This window comes from Thalassophryne amazonica, chromosome 5 (genome assembly GCF_902500255.1).
Source record: "Thalassophryne amazonica chromosome 5, fThaAma1.1, whole genome shotgun sequence".
Taxonomy (NCBI): domain Eukaryota; kingdom Metazoa; phylum Chordata; class Actinopteri; order Batrachoidiformes; family Batrachoididae; genus Thalassophryne; species Thalassophryne amazonica.
This window is the reverse complement of record NC_047107.1, coordinates 93468205-93484735: the sequence shown is the minus strand read 5'-3', so window position 1 is coordinate 93484735 and position 16531 is coordinate 93468205. Positions and strand designations below refer to the sequence as shown.

Here is a 16531-nt window from a genome sequence, read left to right as displayed (position 1 = left end):
CTTTTTTAACATGTTCGTAGTAACGAAGTCTGATCGATCTACAACGCGCCATCTTTGCAACGCTCTATAGGGGGCGCTGTTTTTGACCTTGTCAGTATTCGTGGCAATATAGATAGATAGAAAACGGTCAACGGTTTAGACAAGGTTTAATGTTCTGTGGGCATTAGTCTATCTACAGATGTTCATCTACAAAAAATGTTGGCTATACATGCTTAAATATGTACATTCTGATCATCATGTACAAGTCTAATCGTGCAACCAATGTACATATTTATATCATGTTTCCTATTTTCACTGCATCTTTCCCATATCTGTCTGCCTGTCTTCATCCATCCTTCTGTATCTGTCTCTCTTCCATCTATCCATCCTGTTGCCTGTCTGTCTTCCATCCATCCTGTTGCCTGTCTGACTTCCATCCATCCTTCTGTTACCTGTCTGTCTTCCATCCATCCATCCATCCATCCATCCATCCATCCATCCATCCATCCATCCATCCATCCATCCATCTGTGACCTGTCTGTCTTCCATCCATCATCCAGCCTTCTGTGACCTATCTGTCTGTCTGTCTGTCTGTCTGTCTGTGGGTCTCCAGAAAATTCAAGAAGTCCATTTTCAATCTGACAAGTTTTCTGTTCTGATAGATTCAGCTGAGGACCAGTCAGCCTCATATTTGGAACCATGTTGGCCTTTTTCAGCACGTACAGAGGCATAAAATAAAGACAGACAGAGCTGCCAAGTTGCTTGCCAAGCCCGTTCCTAATCACAGCGTCCTGGTGGCCACGAAGGCATCTGCTGCTCCCACATTGTGATGTTATGGTCATTTTCACTGCGTTACCTGTGGAGAGTTTGTAGACCCACTGACTTAATGACTCTATTAATCCTATGCTTAATTGCCAGATGTCCAAAATTAAACTGTGCTATAAAAAAGTTTCAGAGGGACCATGCTTGGTATGCACAAAAGTATATGCAATGTTTTGAAGTCAGCATTTAAACTAAACTGGTGAAAATTGTGTGGCAGCAATTGCAGCTGTTGGAGCAAAAGTGAAAATATGTTCTGTCAGCAGCCACACGTTACTCAGCAGCATCTCTGCTCATCAGGACCGAGGCTTTAGCCCATTCTGTGTCATCTTTTGCTTCATTGAGCAATCGTATATCACTGCCCAGTCAGTATTCATTCATTCATTTCCCCATTTGTCCATTATGGTTTATTTTTAAATTTATGAATAGAAGGAAATTGCTCAGCAATTATCAGGATTTATCAGCATTTCCTTTACTGTATGTGCCCTCACATTGTACAGCCAAGAATATAGTTTACATTTATGTTAAAGGCCACAGCTGTCTGTTGTTGCCCTTGTTTTCTAGTACCTACAGTGGCGACATTCTACGAGACATTCTACATTCTCGTACCACACCCTTTCCTAATTTTAATTTCTTGTTGGTATTTGAAGAAAAAAAATCAGGTATCTCTACAATAAAAATTCTAAAATAATCCCCTTTTAGATTCAAACTGAAAACTAAGCTTTCCAGCATCGTATGAATTCAATAAAAAAATAAAGTCAAAGTGATGAGTTGCATAAGTAATGGAGCTCTTTATTTTTGCACAAGTAAATCATCACTTTTACAGCCAGTTTTCTTCAGATAACTCATGAGATAGATACATGAACAGTTCCAAGTCACTGAATATGTCTTGAAATTCAATTACCTCATTCATGAAGAAAAAATAAATGGTGTGCTGAATCCATCTAGAAATTGAGGTTCCAGCAGCATTGTATAGCAGTACACAGGGTAAGAAACACACAGAGTATTAAAAGGGAAAGAAAAACTGTTTGCAATATAAATACACAATATAAATACCCGACATACTGCTCAGTACTCGTTAACTGGCTACTACAGTTCCTCTCATTCCCATCCTCTGTCTTCCTGTTACTCCTCCTCCCCCTGAGTGAGGAGTTGTAAAGTCTGGTGGCCGGAGGGACAAAGACGTTTTTCAGTCTGTTGGTCCTGCACTTGGGAAAGAGCCATCTGTGGCTGAAGAGGCTCCCCTGGTTGCTGATGATGGTGTGCAGAGAGTGAATGGCATCGTCCCTAATGCCCAGTAGTTTGTCCAGTGTTCTCTTCTCTGCCACCATCACCAGAGAGTTTAATTGGTCTGGTGGTGATATTTGGTATTGATATGTGATATTGACCTGGTGATGGTCTTTTTTAATTAATTGTTGCATCAGTTTTAAATGACTTACAAGTGGCAAAAAACTTTTTATTGGCAATAGTTATCATGTCTTTAAGTGTATTATTTACTGAAAGCAGAAAGGGTGTAATTGATTTGCTTTATAGATACACTTAGAATTTGATAAAGGAAGCATCAAAACAATGAAAGCAGAATTAAAGTCAATTAATGCAGACAGTCAGTCCATTTGTGGAAACATATTATAGGCAATACATACAAGATAGTAAATAAATTTGAATGAAATCAAGACTTGAGCCATATTTTGTTCCAGTAATATGTATATGTCACAGACATGAACAAGCGAAGCTCTTCAGCATCTCACCATGTCATTGAGGTCCTTTAGACTTTTTTTGAGCAAATGCTTCAGGGGAGCATTAGCATGGCTAAAACCTTTCAGCTTCCCCCCGAATTACAGCCCTCTTAACCCCCTGCCATTTTAAGCATTTTTTAATGTAGATGTAAATTAATATTCAAAGTTTTCAGGTAGTTGACAGTAGGGCTGTACAATATGGCCAAATTATCATATCTCAATATTGTCATATCAATATGATATACAATATGACTATGATTTCACACAAAGTGCAACAACAGTAAAACCAAAACATTCTTACACATAACAGTAATAATACCACACTCATTTGCACTCATCATAAGGTTAGGATACTATGCCCTCCAAAGGTACTAGAACACATGGTATTTCACACATTGTACTTTGTTTATCCCATTTCAAATACAAGAAATACAAAAAAATAACGAATACAAATTTCTAAAATTATCATCCTCAAACTCAAACTGAAAGCAAATCTCTAAAACTTGATAATACCTGTAAATAATAATCAGTTTTATTGCCAGTTTTCTTCAGACAAGTCAGGGGATGGAAACATGAACATTTCCAAGTCACTGAATATGTCTTGGACTTTATTTTACATCAGTTATGAAGAAATACAAAAGTTTCTTTCACCAAAACATCAAATGATGCACTTTCTGGCAAATTGTAGCTGAACTTTCAGGTCTTCTTTTTAAGAAAATCCTCCTCTACACCACTTCATTAGGAAGCTGGATTGTATATTGTAATTAATTTATATGAAGTTGTAGAGATTTGCTTTCAGTTTAAGGAAGATAAATTTGGATTTATTTATTTATCTAAAGTTGTGTCACTGGTGTGTCACTCAGACAGCAACATTAAGAGGTTATTTAAAAATAAATCATTCACATAGCAAAATTAAGAGGTTACACAGGTTTTACACAGAACAGAGGAGGAGTAAATTATCTGTATTTCTTTCAGCGTGAGCGTCTTCACGTTATATCTTATGAATCAACAGCTGCCTGCTCATTTACAAATCACTGGAGACACACGCATATATAAGACAACTTGAATTAAAGGAGAAATACCACTTTTAACAACCTGGACCTCATTTCTGGCATAAAATATGGCCGTTTACTCACCAATATAACTTTAGTGTCATTTGGAATCCATGGTTCAAACAACGTGTTCAGTTCAAATCTAAGTCAAACAATTTTCTTCTTCTACTAAGGTGGATTAGAACTTTTTGTGGTACACAGCGCTCACTACTGTACAGGAGAGGCCTAGCAGTCAATATGTGTCACTGATTTTAGAATGTAGATCTTTTTTTTTTTTTTTTTTTTTTTGCATGTGTCGTGACATGTCAGTCATCTGTTTCCAGTGAGATTTCAGGGGAATCCAGTGCAACCCTGGCCTCCGCTCTAGCTCCACCCATGCCAGGAAGTGTTCAACATTTGACATTTCCTGTTTCCCCGTGGACTCAAAATTTGGCATTTCCTGTTTTAGTCTCAACTTACCACTCAATTCCCACAATATCCCACGAGATCTCATCTCGTGGGATCCAGGAAGTGTTCAAGATTTGACATTTCTTGCTTCACTGTGGACTCAAAATTTGGCACTTCCTGTTTCAGTGTGAACTTGCCACTGTACGTGTATTCCTGTGAGATTCCATGAGATTTCGTTTTTCAATCCAGGAAGTGTTGATCCAGGAAGTGTTTGATATTTGACATTTCCTGTTTCACTGTGGACTCAAAATTTGGCACTTCCTGTTTGGGACTCCCTGTACATGAGCAAGCTTCGCACCGCTCGGCGTCGCTTCGCTCGTATAAGAGTCAAATACCACTGTGTTTTAAACCAAGAAAAAATGACCAAACTGCTCTCAGAATGCACCAAACTGCACCATGTTTTCAAAATGTCCATGCCCCTGGACCCCCCTAAGTTGCTGGGATTGAGAGACTGTGGATAGGCTAAATATTATCTGTTGTATCACCAGGTCCATTGCCATGGTTTGCCAAGGAAATTAATAAGATTTCATTGTTGTCTCTCCAGTGTGCCTTCTGGCAAACTGTAGCTGAACTTTCAAGTCAGGAAACTCTTTCTCTGTTCCACTCCACCATGATGTTGTGTACCTGGTGATGCAAAATGCAACAGTTGCCTGTTCCCAGCTTCTCCAATTGCAGCTGGAGAACAATTTAATGCTATTAGAGTTGCCATGGTTGTCTTGGTGGCTTTCCTCACTTGTCTGCTTTTTGTACTGTCACTCAGTTTTTGAGAAGTGCCTCATCCAAACACATTTGCCATACAACCATACAGTACTACACCATGTACACAACATATTCAGTGACTTGGAAATGTTCATATATCCATCTCATGACTTGTCAAAAGGAAATCTGACTGTAAAAGTGAGGATTTACAAAATGGTGATTAACAGAAAGCTGAATTACAAAAGGCCAGTTTCAATTTCAATTTATTTTCTTTTATATAGCGCCAAATCACAACAGAGTTGCCTCAGAGCGCTTCACACAGGTAAGGTCTAACCTTACCAACCCACAGAGCAACAGTTGTAAGGAAAAACTCCCTTTGAGGAAGAAACCTCAAGCAGACCAGACTCACAGGGGTGATATACAAGAAATGCTATTGGCGCACAGGACAGGAGGATTGCCAGCACGAATACAACTCCCATCTCTGGATGGAACTACACCTTAAACAGAGAGAAAAAAAAACAGAATTGGGCATCAGAAAGACAAAAAATACTGTATAATTTGACAGCATTAAACAACAAGAAAAACAGAAGAAATACTAAGGTGATCGCCGCTAGCCCTAAACTTCACAAAAAGACCCAGAATTTAGGTAAAGTTGAGGCTGCAGCCCGCTTCAATTACTAATAAATTAATTAAAAGAGTAAAAAGCGTAAAACGAAACTAGCAGTATGCTAGCCATATGAAAGGGAAAATAAGTGCGTCTTTAGTCTGGACTTGAAAATCTCCACAGAATCTGACTGTTTTATTGAATTGAATTATGATTTTATGACAGCTTATTATATTATTTATTGTTTTTTTTTTTTTTGTTTTTTTAGTATTGCAGTATGGATCTGGGAGGTGCTGTGCTCTTTTGTTGCCTTTATAAGAATGACAATAAATTGAACTGTCATTTTTTGTGCAACCTATTATTTTGGTCCTGATATTTTTATTTAATTTATTTCAAGTCACGGAGATTTGTTTTCAGTTTAAGTTTAAAGAAAGTAATTTTAGACAGTTTAATATGCAAAGGCCTGAATTCCATTTATTTTTCTAAAATGGTGTAAAGAAATTAAAATATAAATTCAAGGGTGTGTAGACTTTCTATATCAGGGGTGGGCAATCGTGCCATGAAGGGCCGAAACACTGCAGGTTTTCCTTTCTACCAATCACCTCAGCAGGTGATTTCATTAAAGATCAGGTGTCTCAGCAGGTGATTTCATTGACTATCAGGTGTTTATGTTCAGAGGAGAAGCTCAACAACAACCCACCTGCTGAGTTGACTGGTTGCAATGAAAACCTGCACTGCCTTGGCCCTCGTTGCCCACCCCTGTTCTATATCCACTGTCGTCCATAAAGAAAGTGTTAAAAATAAATAAAGAAGGAAATGTTTGGTGTTTTCAGTGCCATTTCTTGAATTCGTTTTTGCAGATGAAAACAAGAATACAGCTTTAATTTGAATGCAGTAGTTATTGTTTGGGGCTGACATGGACTGGTTTGGTATCAAAGGTCGGTACGGATCTACTCCATATATGTTGACTGGTCTTCATCCAAAGTTGGAGTCCAGTGCCCTACATGAGCAAAGTTATACAAATCTTATTTTAAGTGAGCATTTCACAATAAGTAAACGCATCCTGAGGTCAGATCTGTTATCTCGAACACACGCCTCTTCTGGCAGGATAAATAACAGCAGTGATCTCTGCTCTTTGACTAACAATAAAACTGCTCTCTTCAAATGCTTTGTGGTGAGCTGACGTGTTGCAGGGCATGACCCGAGGTCAGAGACGTGGGATGAAGACGAGATGCACCCGTGCTTTCTCCACAGAATTCAAACATTGCTGAAAATCAAACCACAAAGTATTTCCACACAGTTCCTGTTCTGCTTTCTCCAAGTTCCAGTTCTAAACTGGACTAGAATCAGACTGAGGGGTGGAGAGTTGTTTTGAGCCTAACAGTGTTGCCCTTTCTGGAACAATTTTATTTGATATTAGAAGATGTCCTCGTGATCATCAAAAAGTCCTCCACAACTGATATGATGTTGTTATCATCTACAAAATGCTCAACAGTCAATTGTTTGTTTGGGGAACAGATAGGTGTCCAATCAGGCTATTTCTGGAGAACATGTTGGGTGTTGCTTGAACTCAAAGTCGCAGTTCTACAATGTACATTTGTAAGGATGAGGCGTAGTCCTGATGAAATATGACACATTTTGTCAGGTTTCCCAGACATGTGGTCATGATAGTCCCTTGATGCTGCTTCAGCAGTTTAGCACAGTACTTCAGTACTTACAGTCTGATGGTTGGGAAAGTAGTTTGCAAATGCAATTCCTTATGCATCCTCAGAACCAATGCCATCACTTTCCCAAGACACAAAACAGCTTTGACCTTTTACTTTAGTGATTTCTCAAAGTATTAAAACTTAATGCACATTCTGGGTTCAAGTACCTCGGGGTCTTGTTCATGAGTGAGGGAACAATGGAGCATGAGATTGGCCGGAGAATCAGCGCAGCAGGGCGGTATTGCATTTGTTCTACCGTACTGTTGTGAGGAAAAGGGAGCTGAGCCAAAAGGTGAAGCTCTTGATCTACTGGTCAGTCGTCATTCCTACTCTCACCTATGGAATGAGGGTTCGGTCATGACTGAAAGAACTAGATCACGGATGCAAGCAGCCAAAATGGGCTTCCTTAGGAGGGTAGCTGGTGTCTCCCTTAGATATAGTGTGAGAAGTTCGGTCATCCATGCGGAGCTCGGAGTAGAGTTAATGCTCCTTTGCAGTGAAAGGAGCCAGCTGAGGTGGTTCAGGCATCTGGTAAGGATGCCCCCTGGGCCCCTCCCTAGGAAGTTGTTCCAGGCACGTCCATCTGGGAGGATACGTCGGGGACGACCCAGGACTAGGTGGAGAGATTATATCTCCACACTGGCCTGGGAACGCCTCGGGATCCCTCAGTCTGAGGTGGTCAATGTGGCACGAGAAAAGGAAGTCTTGGGTTCCCTGCTAGAGCTGTTGTCCTGCAACCTGATCCCGGATAAGCGGTTGAAGATGAGTGAGTGAGTGACCACATTCTGGATTGGAAAAAATTTGATGAAGTCAGCTTCATAACATGTCTGCGTTGACATGATCAGTCTGGTGCTCCTCTCTTGTGAAAACACAGGGTGCACAAGAGGAACCTTTGGTTTGTTGTTTTGTTTTTTTGATGTTCAGATTAGGTCAGGTCTGGTAGCATACACTGGTGTGCATTGGCACATCCACGACATCACAAAACTGTCTTGGGTCTTGGATGGCAACCACCTAAGTAAATGGTAAATGGACTGCATTTATATAGCTTTTCCATCTGCATCAGACACACAAAGTGCTTTATGCCTCACATTCAAGACATGACACTTGGCACAAGGGCAAAAACTCAGACCTGACTTTCCCTCACAATGCAAGTGATACTCCTCATCGAAGTATAACCCCTGGGTTGACACACGTCATTCCAGTGGAATGACGTGTGAATGAAAGTCCTGAAGCCATCTAGTCATTGCCTGAGGTCAGTGGTTAACGTCCAAGTCTCAGAACCGTACAGTAAGACAGAAAGGATCAGGACCCTAAAGAGTTTAACCCTTATTTTCTTGCAAAGATACCAGCATCAACAAACACCTCAGACCAGTGAATTCCTGACTCCATAAACTCTTCCGTGTGGCTCCCAATCTTAAAGGCCAAAGACCATGAATATTCCTGCCTTGTTTGGGGAATGACTCTACATGTTCACCACTTTGACCGCATACAGATACACTTCTGATGGCTTGAGCCCATGAAGTCACTGAAATCCTTTATCTTAATCTTGATCCAAGATTATTGCAAAAACAGACACTCCAATTTTCTCGCTCAGCTTCTCAAGTGGCTGAATGGAAATAGCCTTCAATTAAACTCCGAGAAAACTGAGACACTTGTTGTTGCCCCTGATGATGCCATTCCCAGCATCAAGCAGCAGTTGGGTGACTTGGGCTCATCAGTTAAGACAAGTCTGCGGAATCTCGGAGTCATTTTTGATGAAGTAACGTCTCTTTCTGAGCATTGTAATAAATTAATTGGAAATTGTTTTTTTCACTTGCGGAATATCGCCAAGCTGTGACAGGTGGTATCTTGCCATGAGCTGGAGACAATCATCCACGCCTTTATCTCCTCACGATTGGACTACTGTAACAGCCTGTTTACCTGCCTTAGTAGAAAAGACCTTAACCGGCTACAGTACGTCCAAAACTCTGCTGTGAGGCTGTTGACTCGTACAAATAGGAGAGCTCATATTATCCCTGTCCTAAAGTCTCTCCATTGGCTCCCAGTTGAGTCTAGACTCACTTTTAAAATCTTGGTCCTGATGTTCTGAGCCCTTCATTGTCAGGCTCCCAGATATATACTCAACAAAAATATAAACGCAACACTTTTGGTTTTGCTCCCATTTTGAATGAGATTAACTCAACGATCTAAAACTTTTTCCACATACACAATATCACCATTTCCGTCAAATACTGTGCACAAACCAGTCTAAATCTGTGATAGTGAGCACTTCTCCTTTGCTGAGATAATCCATCCCACCTCACAGGTGTGCCATACCAAGATGCTGATTAGACACCATGATTAGTGCACAGGTGTGCCTTAGACTGCTCACAATAAAAGGCCACTCTGAAAGGTGCAGTTTTGTTTTATTGGGGGGGGATACCAGTCAGTATCTGGTGTGACCACCATTTGCCTCATGCAGTGCAACACATCTCCTTTGCATCATCCGTGAAGGGAACACCTCTCCAACGTGCCAAACGGCAGCGAATGTGAGCATTTGCCCACTCAAGTCGGTTACGACGACGAACTGGAGTCAGGTCGAGACCCCGATGAAGACAACGAGCATGCAGATGAGCTTCCCTGAGACGGTTTCTGACAGTTTGTGCAGAAATTCTTTGGTTATGCAAACCGATTGTTCCAGCAGCTGTCTTAGTGGCTGGTCTCAGATGATCTTGGAGGTGAACATGCTGGATGTGGAGGTCCTGGGCTGGTGTGGTTACACGTGGTCTGCGGTTGTGAGGCTGGTTGGATGTACTGCCAAATTCTCTGAAACGCCTTTGGAGACGGCTTATGGTAGAGAAATGAACATTCAATACATGAGCAACAGCTCTGGTTGACATTCCTGCTGTCAGCATGCCAATTGCACGCTCCCTCAAATCTTGCGACATCTGTGGCATTGTGCTGTGTGATAAAACTGCACCTTTCAGAGTGGCCTTTTATTGTGGGCAGTCTAAGGCACACCTGTGCACTAATCATGGTGTCTAATCAGCATCTTGATATGGCACACCTGTGAGGTGGGATGGATTATCTCAGCAAAGGAGAAGTGCTCACTATCACAGATTTAGACTGGTTTGTGAACAATATTTGAGAGAAATGGTGATATTGTATATGTGGAAAAAGTTTTAGATCTTTGAGTTCATCGCATACAAAATGAGAGCAAAACCGAAAGTGTTGCGTTTATATTTTTGTTGAGTGATTCAGCCTTGTACCTCTGCCCGTAGTCTCAGGTCTTCAGGTCAGAACCTGCTGATGGTTCCAAGAACCTGCTTTAAAACCGAGGTGACAGATCTTTTAAAGCCACAGCTCCTCATCTCTGGAACAAATTGCCACTTTTCCTGCGCTCACTGGAATGTGCTGAGACTTTTAAGAAGCATTTGAAGACTCTTCTCTTTAATAAGGCTTTTCAGAACTGACCAATTGTTAACCTTGTCCTTTGTTTTATGTATGTTTTATTATTTTTTTTTATGGTATTTTAACCTGTGAAGCGCTTTGTAACCTGTCTGTGAAAGGCGCTATATAAATAAAATTTACTTACTTACTTACTCAAGTGATCCAGTCATAGCACTTGTTGCAGCACATTGATTTCACTTTTGAGCTTAATTTTGTGCCGCTGCCTCAACTTTATCTAATTACTGGGTCCTTTAGTGAAGCTTCAGGCTAGTGGCCGGCGATCACCTTAGTATTTCTTCTGTTTTTCTTGTTGAGTAATGCTGACAAATTACGCTGTATTTGTTGTCTTTCTGATGTTGATTCTTTTCTCTCTGTTTGAGGTGCGGCTCCATCCAGAGATGGGTGTGGTATCTGTTCCAGAAACAATCCTGTGCACTGGCAACATTTCCTGTGTATTAATTTTGTGAATTATTTTGTAATTTGTGTCTGTAGCATGGCCCAAGTAGAGGGTCACCCCTTTGAGTCTGGTCTGCTTGCGTTTTCTTCCTCAGGGGAGTTTTTCCTTACCACTGCTGCTCTGGGGGTCGGTAAGGTTAAACCTTACTTGTGTGAAGCACCTTGAGGCAACCTTGTGATTTGGCGCTAAATTAAATTAAATTTTGTAGTAACTATGTTGAAAACAGTCATCTATCTTCATCAGTATGTGATGCACACAGTGTTTGTGTGGAGGCAAATGAAGTTCACCCAAATACTGGATCATCTTCAAGGCTTTCACTCTTGAAATCCACTGCCCACATGTCATAGTTGTACATGGTGCAACATCATCTCCCAGTGTACCAACCATAGTGGATTTGCACAGGCATTATTTAAAAATTAGACATTTGATGACAATGCAACACTCAGTACTATCAATTTTCTCAAAGATTTACTGCCAGTAGATTAGTTTTGCTGCTTTCAGCAAACTTTTCAAAGTATTGCATTGTACCTCAAATAGATTTAGAATGAAGACAAACACATCTACATTGTGTGGGGTCAAATCAGGGTCAGTTAATTCAAATATGAGAGTTTTTTTACACATGTACATGCATTTGTGGCCCTCACCATGTGATCAATCAACAGCAAATTGTGACAGACCCAAGACATTTGCGATATAAGTTCACCTCACAACCCTCTCATGTGAATTCAGAGGGCATCAACCAGAGCCAGGTAAACCTACAGAAATAGGCTTTTGCGGCACCATTGTTCAACACCAAATAATCCCAGATTCAAGATATTTGAGATAAGTTCAACCAAGGACTTTGGTTCAGTGGTTAGCACTATCGCCTCACAGAGAGAAGGTCTGGGGTTCAATTTTACTGTTAGTGCAGCAGATAACTGAAACAATCCTTCAAATGGTGATAAAATCATCAAATTTGGCACAAACACACCTTAGACATTACACTTTTGAAAAAAACTGACTGGCCACCTGAATTTTCAATCGGTGGTCAGGTAGGGGTCAACTGAAGAATTACACAGGGGTCAAAATTAAAAAATGCTCCAGTCAAAATGAAACTACGCTGCATTATTTGTGTGATCACAAAGATTCCAAAAAGGTATAGTTTGGACTATCTCTGACAGAATGTTATGGTGATAAAGGTCAGTTTCAGTGGGTCAAAAGTTAAAGTTGCCCCAATTTTGGTAAAAAGTGATGCAAATTATTGGTTGAGCTAATAGGATTAATAAATGGAATAGTTTTGACAGTGTTGAATGCTTGGTCTCCAAAGTAAAGGTCAAATAAGGTCAACGTCTATTGGATTCTATGACATGTCACATATGTCAACCTGTAACATGATAACTAAGCATGACACATGGTCTTAACTATTCCTTTTTAAAACTCTGTTAAACTCAACTAATAATTTGAATCACTTTTTACTCAAATTGGGGAACTTTAACTTTTGACCCATGTACAAACTGAAACTGACCTTTGTCAACATTTTTGCTGTTTTTAGCCCATAACTCCATAACATTCAGTCACAGATAGTCCAAACTATACCTTTTTGGAATCTTTATGATCAAGCAAATAATGTGGTATAGTTTTCAATATGATTGGAGCATCTTTTAATTTTGACCCCTGTGTAATTCTTCAATTGGCCCCTATCTGGCTACCTATTGAATATTCAGGTGGCCAATCGGTTATTTCAAAAGAGTAACATCTAAGGAGTATTTGTGCCAAATTTGATGCTTGTTTCACCATTTGCAGGATTCTGCTCTAAATATTCTCTTATCTGCTGCACTATGTGTGGAGTTTGTGTGTTCTCCTCATGTCTACACTCCAATTTCCTCCCATCATCAAAATGTGCACATTCGGGTCATGCTCTGTTCTTTGCCCTTTATGAAAGAAGAGTGTAGAGATTTGGAGTTGGTCTCCGGGTGCCGGACTTTGGCTTCCCACTGCTCCTAGTTATTGGATTGTGTCTACATATAATTCATCTTCTTCACAATCCTGTCACATGACTTCAGCAAGCATTGGTCATAACCTACACTGTCTGGCTCAAATCAGAATGAATTAAAGCCAGTGAGTACCAGAATGTCTGTCTCCCTGCTCTGCAGATACTGGGCCTTCAGGACAGAGCTGCAGTTGAAATAAATACACAGCTTCAGTGTTTGTTTTACACTATGTGAGCCTCATACCTTATTGTTTCCATATCTACACTTCTTTTTCAGTTTGACGAGTTTACGTGCTGCAGCGGATGGGGGCAGCTAGGGGATGAATGCCTGACACGTACGTGCACCACAACGCTTAATGCATGTCATTTTGTTCCGTGTGCAACAGGACTGAATAATTTTGGCATGTTTTTGTGTACCCCAGCTCTCTGTGAAGGCAATTTCACCTGCAATGATAATGAGGTGTGTGTCAGGCCTAATGAATGTCGCTGTCGTCATGGATATTTTGGAGCTAGCTGTGACACAAGTAAGGGTTTTTTTTGTTGTTTTCTTTCTGTTTTGTCTGTCAAGTCAGATGATGTAAAAGTTGAATGAATAAACGAGTTTATCTTTGTCAATTTAAACATTAGATCTCACTAAAAATGTCAGTCTGTATTTTCCAAATTAAATGAAAAAGTTTTCATAAGATGTTCTGCCTGTGTTGTCATTATAGAGTGCCCTGCCCAGTTTTGGGGCCCTGACTGCAAGGGAAAATGTAACTGTTACCCCAACGGACAGTGCGATGACTTGACCGGCAAGTGTACCTGCAACCACAATCGCTGGGGACAAAACTGCGAGAATGTGTGCTTATGCCAAAAGGGCAAGTGTGATCAAGACACGGGCAAATGCACGTGCCATCCTGGTGTTTGGGGCCCCCAGTGCAACAATAATTGCTACTGCAGCATCAACTCTGTGTGTGACGCAATGACGGGACGGTGCCTGTGCAGCCCCGGTTGGACTGGGAGGAACTGTGGTATCCAGTGTAACTGTAACAACTCTCCGTGTGACCAGTTCACGGGACGCTGCCAGTGTCGGGAGAGGCTGTGGGGTCCCAGATGTGAGCGATACTGTCAGTGCATTCATGGCAAATGCAACCAGGCTGACGGCTCGTGCACCTGCACACCAGGGTACCGTGGGAAGTTCTGCAGAGAACCATGTCCTGCTGGGTTTTATGGGCAAAACTGCAGGAACAGGTGAGGGGTGAAAACCTGGGAGGGAGCAAATGTACCAGTTCAATAAAACAGGAAACGTGCAGTTTCACAGATGCCAAACATTCACTTCCCTAGTCTGATCTATGTAATGTGTGGTTTTGATAGGAAATGAGATGTGATGTATGCTGCAGCTGATAACCCTTAAAATACCTCAACTTATTGCTCAATGGAGCAATAGGAAAGTGAGATTCGGGAAATGGAATTGGCTTCATTGTATTAGCGTGAGCCAACATGCAAAAACAATTCAGATCAAGTGTTTTTCCTTCTTCAAACTACGCTGCTCTCACACAACACAGAGAAACCAAGAACAGAGTTTCCATTGTACAATGGATTATTAGAGCAAATTGAAAATGAAGGATATAATCTATTATTCAACTTAGCACAGCTGAACTTTGTCATTCAGCCATGTACAGACTATGGCAAAATGGAATATTGTTTCTCATGAGCCACGACTGTGCACACAGCAATAAAAAATGGCATGAGACTAATATAAAACACAACAATAAGAGCACAGTATGGCTACTAAAAACAACAAATTAATAACTACAAATAACATCTAATTAAAGGAGGGATTCTATGATTAACTGTTGATGATTAACTACGATTCACATTACAAAATGTCAAATGATGGCAAATCAATTAATTGCGGTTCAAATATTTTACACCCCCCCCAAAAAATATTTTAGGCCCCCCCCCCCCCACCAAAAAAAAAAAAAAACAGTGTGTTTTAACAAATAAATAAATTGAACATTCCAAACATTTCTGGGAAATGGAAGGTTTTTTTTCTCGAAATTTCATTACGAAAAATAATGAATTTTCGAGTTACAAATTTGATTTTAAATATGTGGTTTCCTTTGTATATATAATGTCCTGTACATGACAACACAAAGACGTGCTGATACTCACTCACTAAAGTTATTTTAAAATCCACCAAATGTATGAATATGCTTCTTGTGCAAAAGTTTGTGATTCTTGAATTTCAATTGTATTTTGGGTTTTTTGTTTGTTTTTCCCCCACTCAAATGTGATTTTTTTTTTCTTTTTATTTGATAAACTATACTGATTAATAATTAAGTTACATCCTTCTCTTTTTTTGCTTTGTTTGTATTCTGCTGAGCACATGACAACACAAAGATAGTTGAGTACTTGATGATAAAGTGATTTAACTTCACTGAATACAAATGGATTTTCTTATAAATTTCAAGACATTACTTGAAAGATGTTTTGTATTTTTAACAATGAAAAGTGGACATATATTTTTATTATTTTTTGTTGATTTATTTAAAAAATAGCAATTTATCAGATTTTAATATTTATATTAATATATATTTAATATTTATTATTTATAAATGTTAGGTTTGTTATATGTACATAAATTTGTACAATACTGTAAATTAACTGTATGTGTATGTGTATGTGTGTATGTGTGTATATATATATATATATATATATATATATATATATATATATATATATATATATATATATATATATATATATATATATATATATATATATATATATATATATATTCCACTTTTTAAATTTACTGGGATGAAGCACAGATGATGGCAGGGGGCAAAAAAAAAAATCCCTACTTCTGAGATTTTCAAACAATCACCATTTGGCTTTATTTCCCCGTAGGTAAATAACTTTACTGAATACCGACAATTGTAATCGAGAATTGTGGTAATCCACACACTGCTGCAGACACTGAACTTTGTCACACATTAATCTTTTGCTTCCCACAACTACATAAAAAAAATAAATAACTTGCTCAGGGAACATAAAAAAATTATGTTAAGTATTTCCACCCAAGTAAAATGTGTTAACCTAGCCACAAACAATTTTGTTGACTGACGTAAGTGTAAATGTGTTGGGTCAACATGATGAATTTGCATTCCTGTTACCTAATTTCCATGGTTCAGGCCAACTAGATTTGAAAAGGTAAATGTAGACCTAAATATAAATTTTTGGGGGTCATCATGATGAATTTGCATTACTGTTACTCAATTACCATGATTTAGGCCAACTAGATTTGTATGGTAAATGTAACAAAAATAAAAAGTAAGTCCCTTCAGCTGCTTCCTTGTTTGCACTCAGGATCGCCACAGGAAATGCGAGGTGGATCTGCATGTTAAATTGGTTTTACACCAGATGCCCTTCCTGATGCAACTCCACATTACATGGAGAAATGTGGATGTGGCGGGGTTTGAACCGGGAACCTTTTGTACTGAAACCAAGTGCACTAACCACTTGGCCACTCACCCCTGCTCTGTAAGTGCTTATAACTACTTTTAAAATAATACAGTTACATGTCAACTTAACTTTGCTGAGTTGGATTAGCACAATTTATGCAGATCCACCTTGGATTTGCTGTGGTGAC

General features: G+C 39.6%; 1 protein-coding gene across 1 annotated transcript in view; it reads left to right on the top strand.

Moving 5' to 3' along the window:
- scarf2 (scavenger receptor class F, member 2) overlaps positions 1 to 16531 on the top strand; it is a 67973-nt gene that overhangs the window by 975 nt on the left and 50467 nt on the right. Inside the window, exons 2-5 of the mRNA XM_034170901.1 lie at positions 5136 to 5145; positions 13184 to 13232; positions 13320 to 13421; positions 13608 to 14127. Of these exons, the coding sequence (XP_034026792.1) occupies positions 5136 to 5145; positions 13184 to 13232; positions 13320 to 13421; positions 13608 to 14127 (681 nt within the window). The remainder of the gene's footprint in view (positions 1 to 5135; positions 5146 to 13183; positions 13233 to 13319; positions 13422 to 13607; positions 14128 to 16531) is intronic.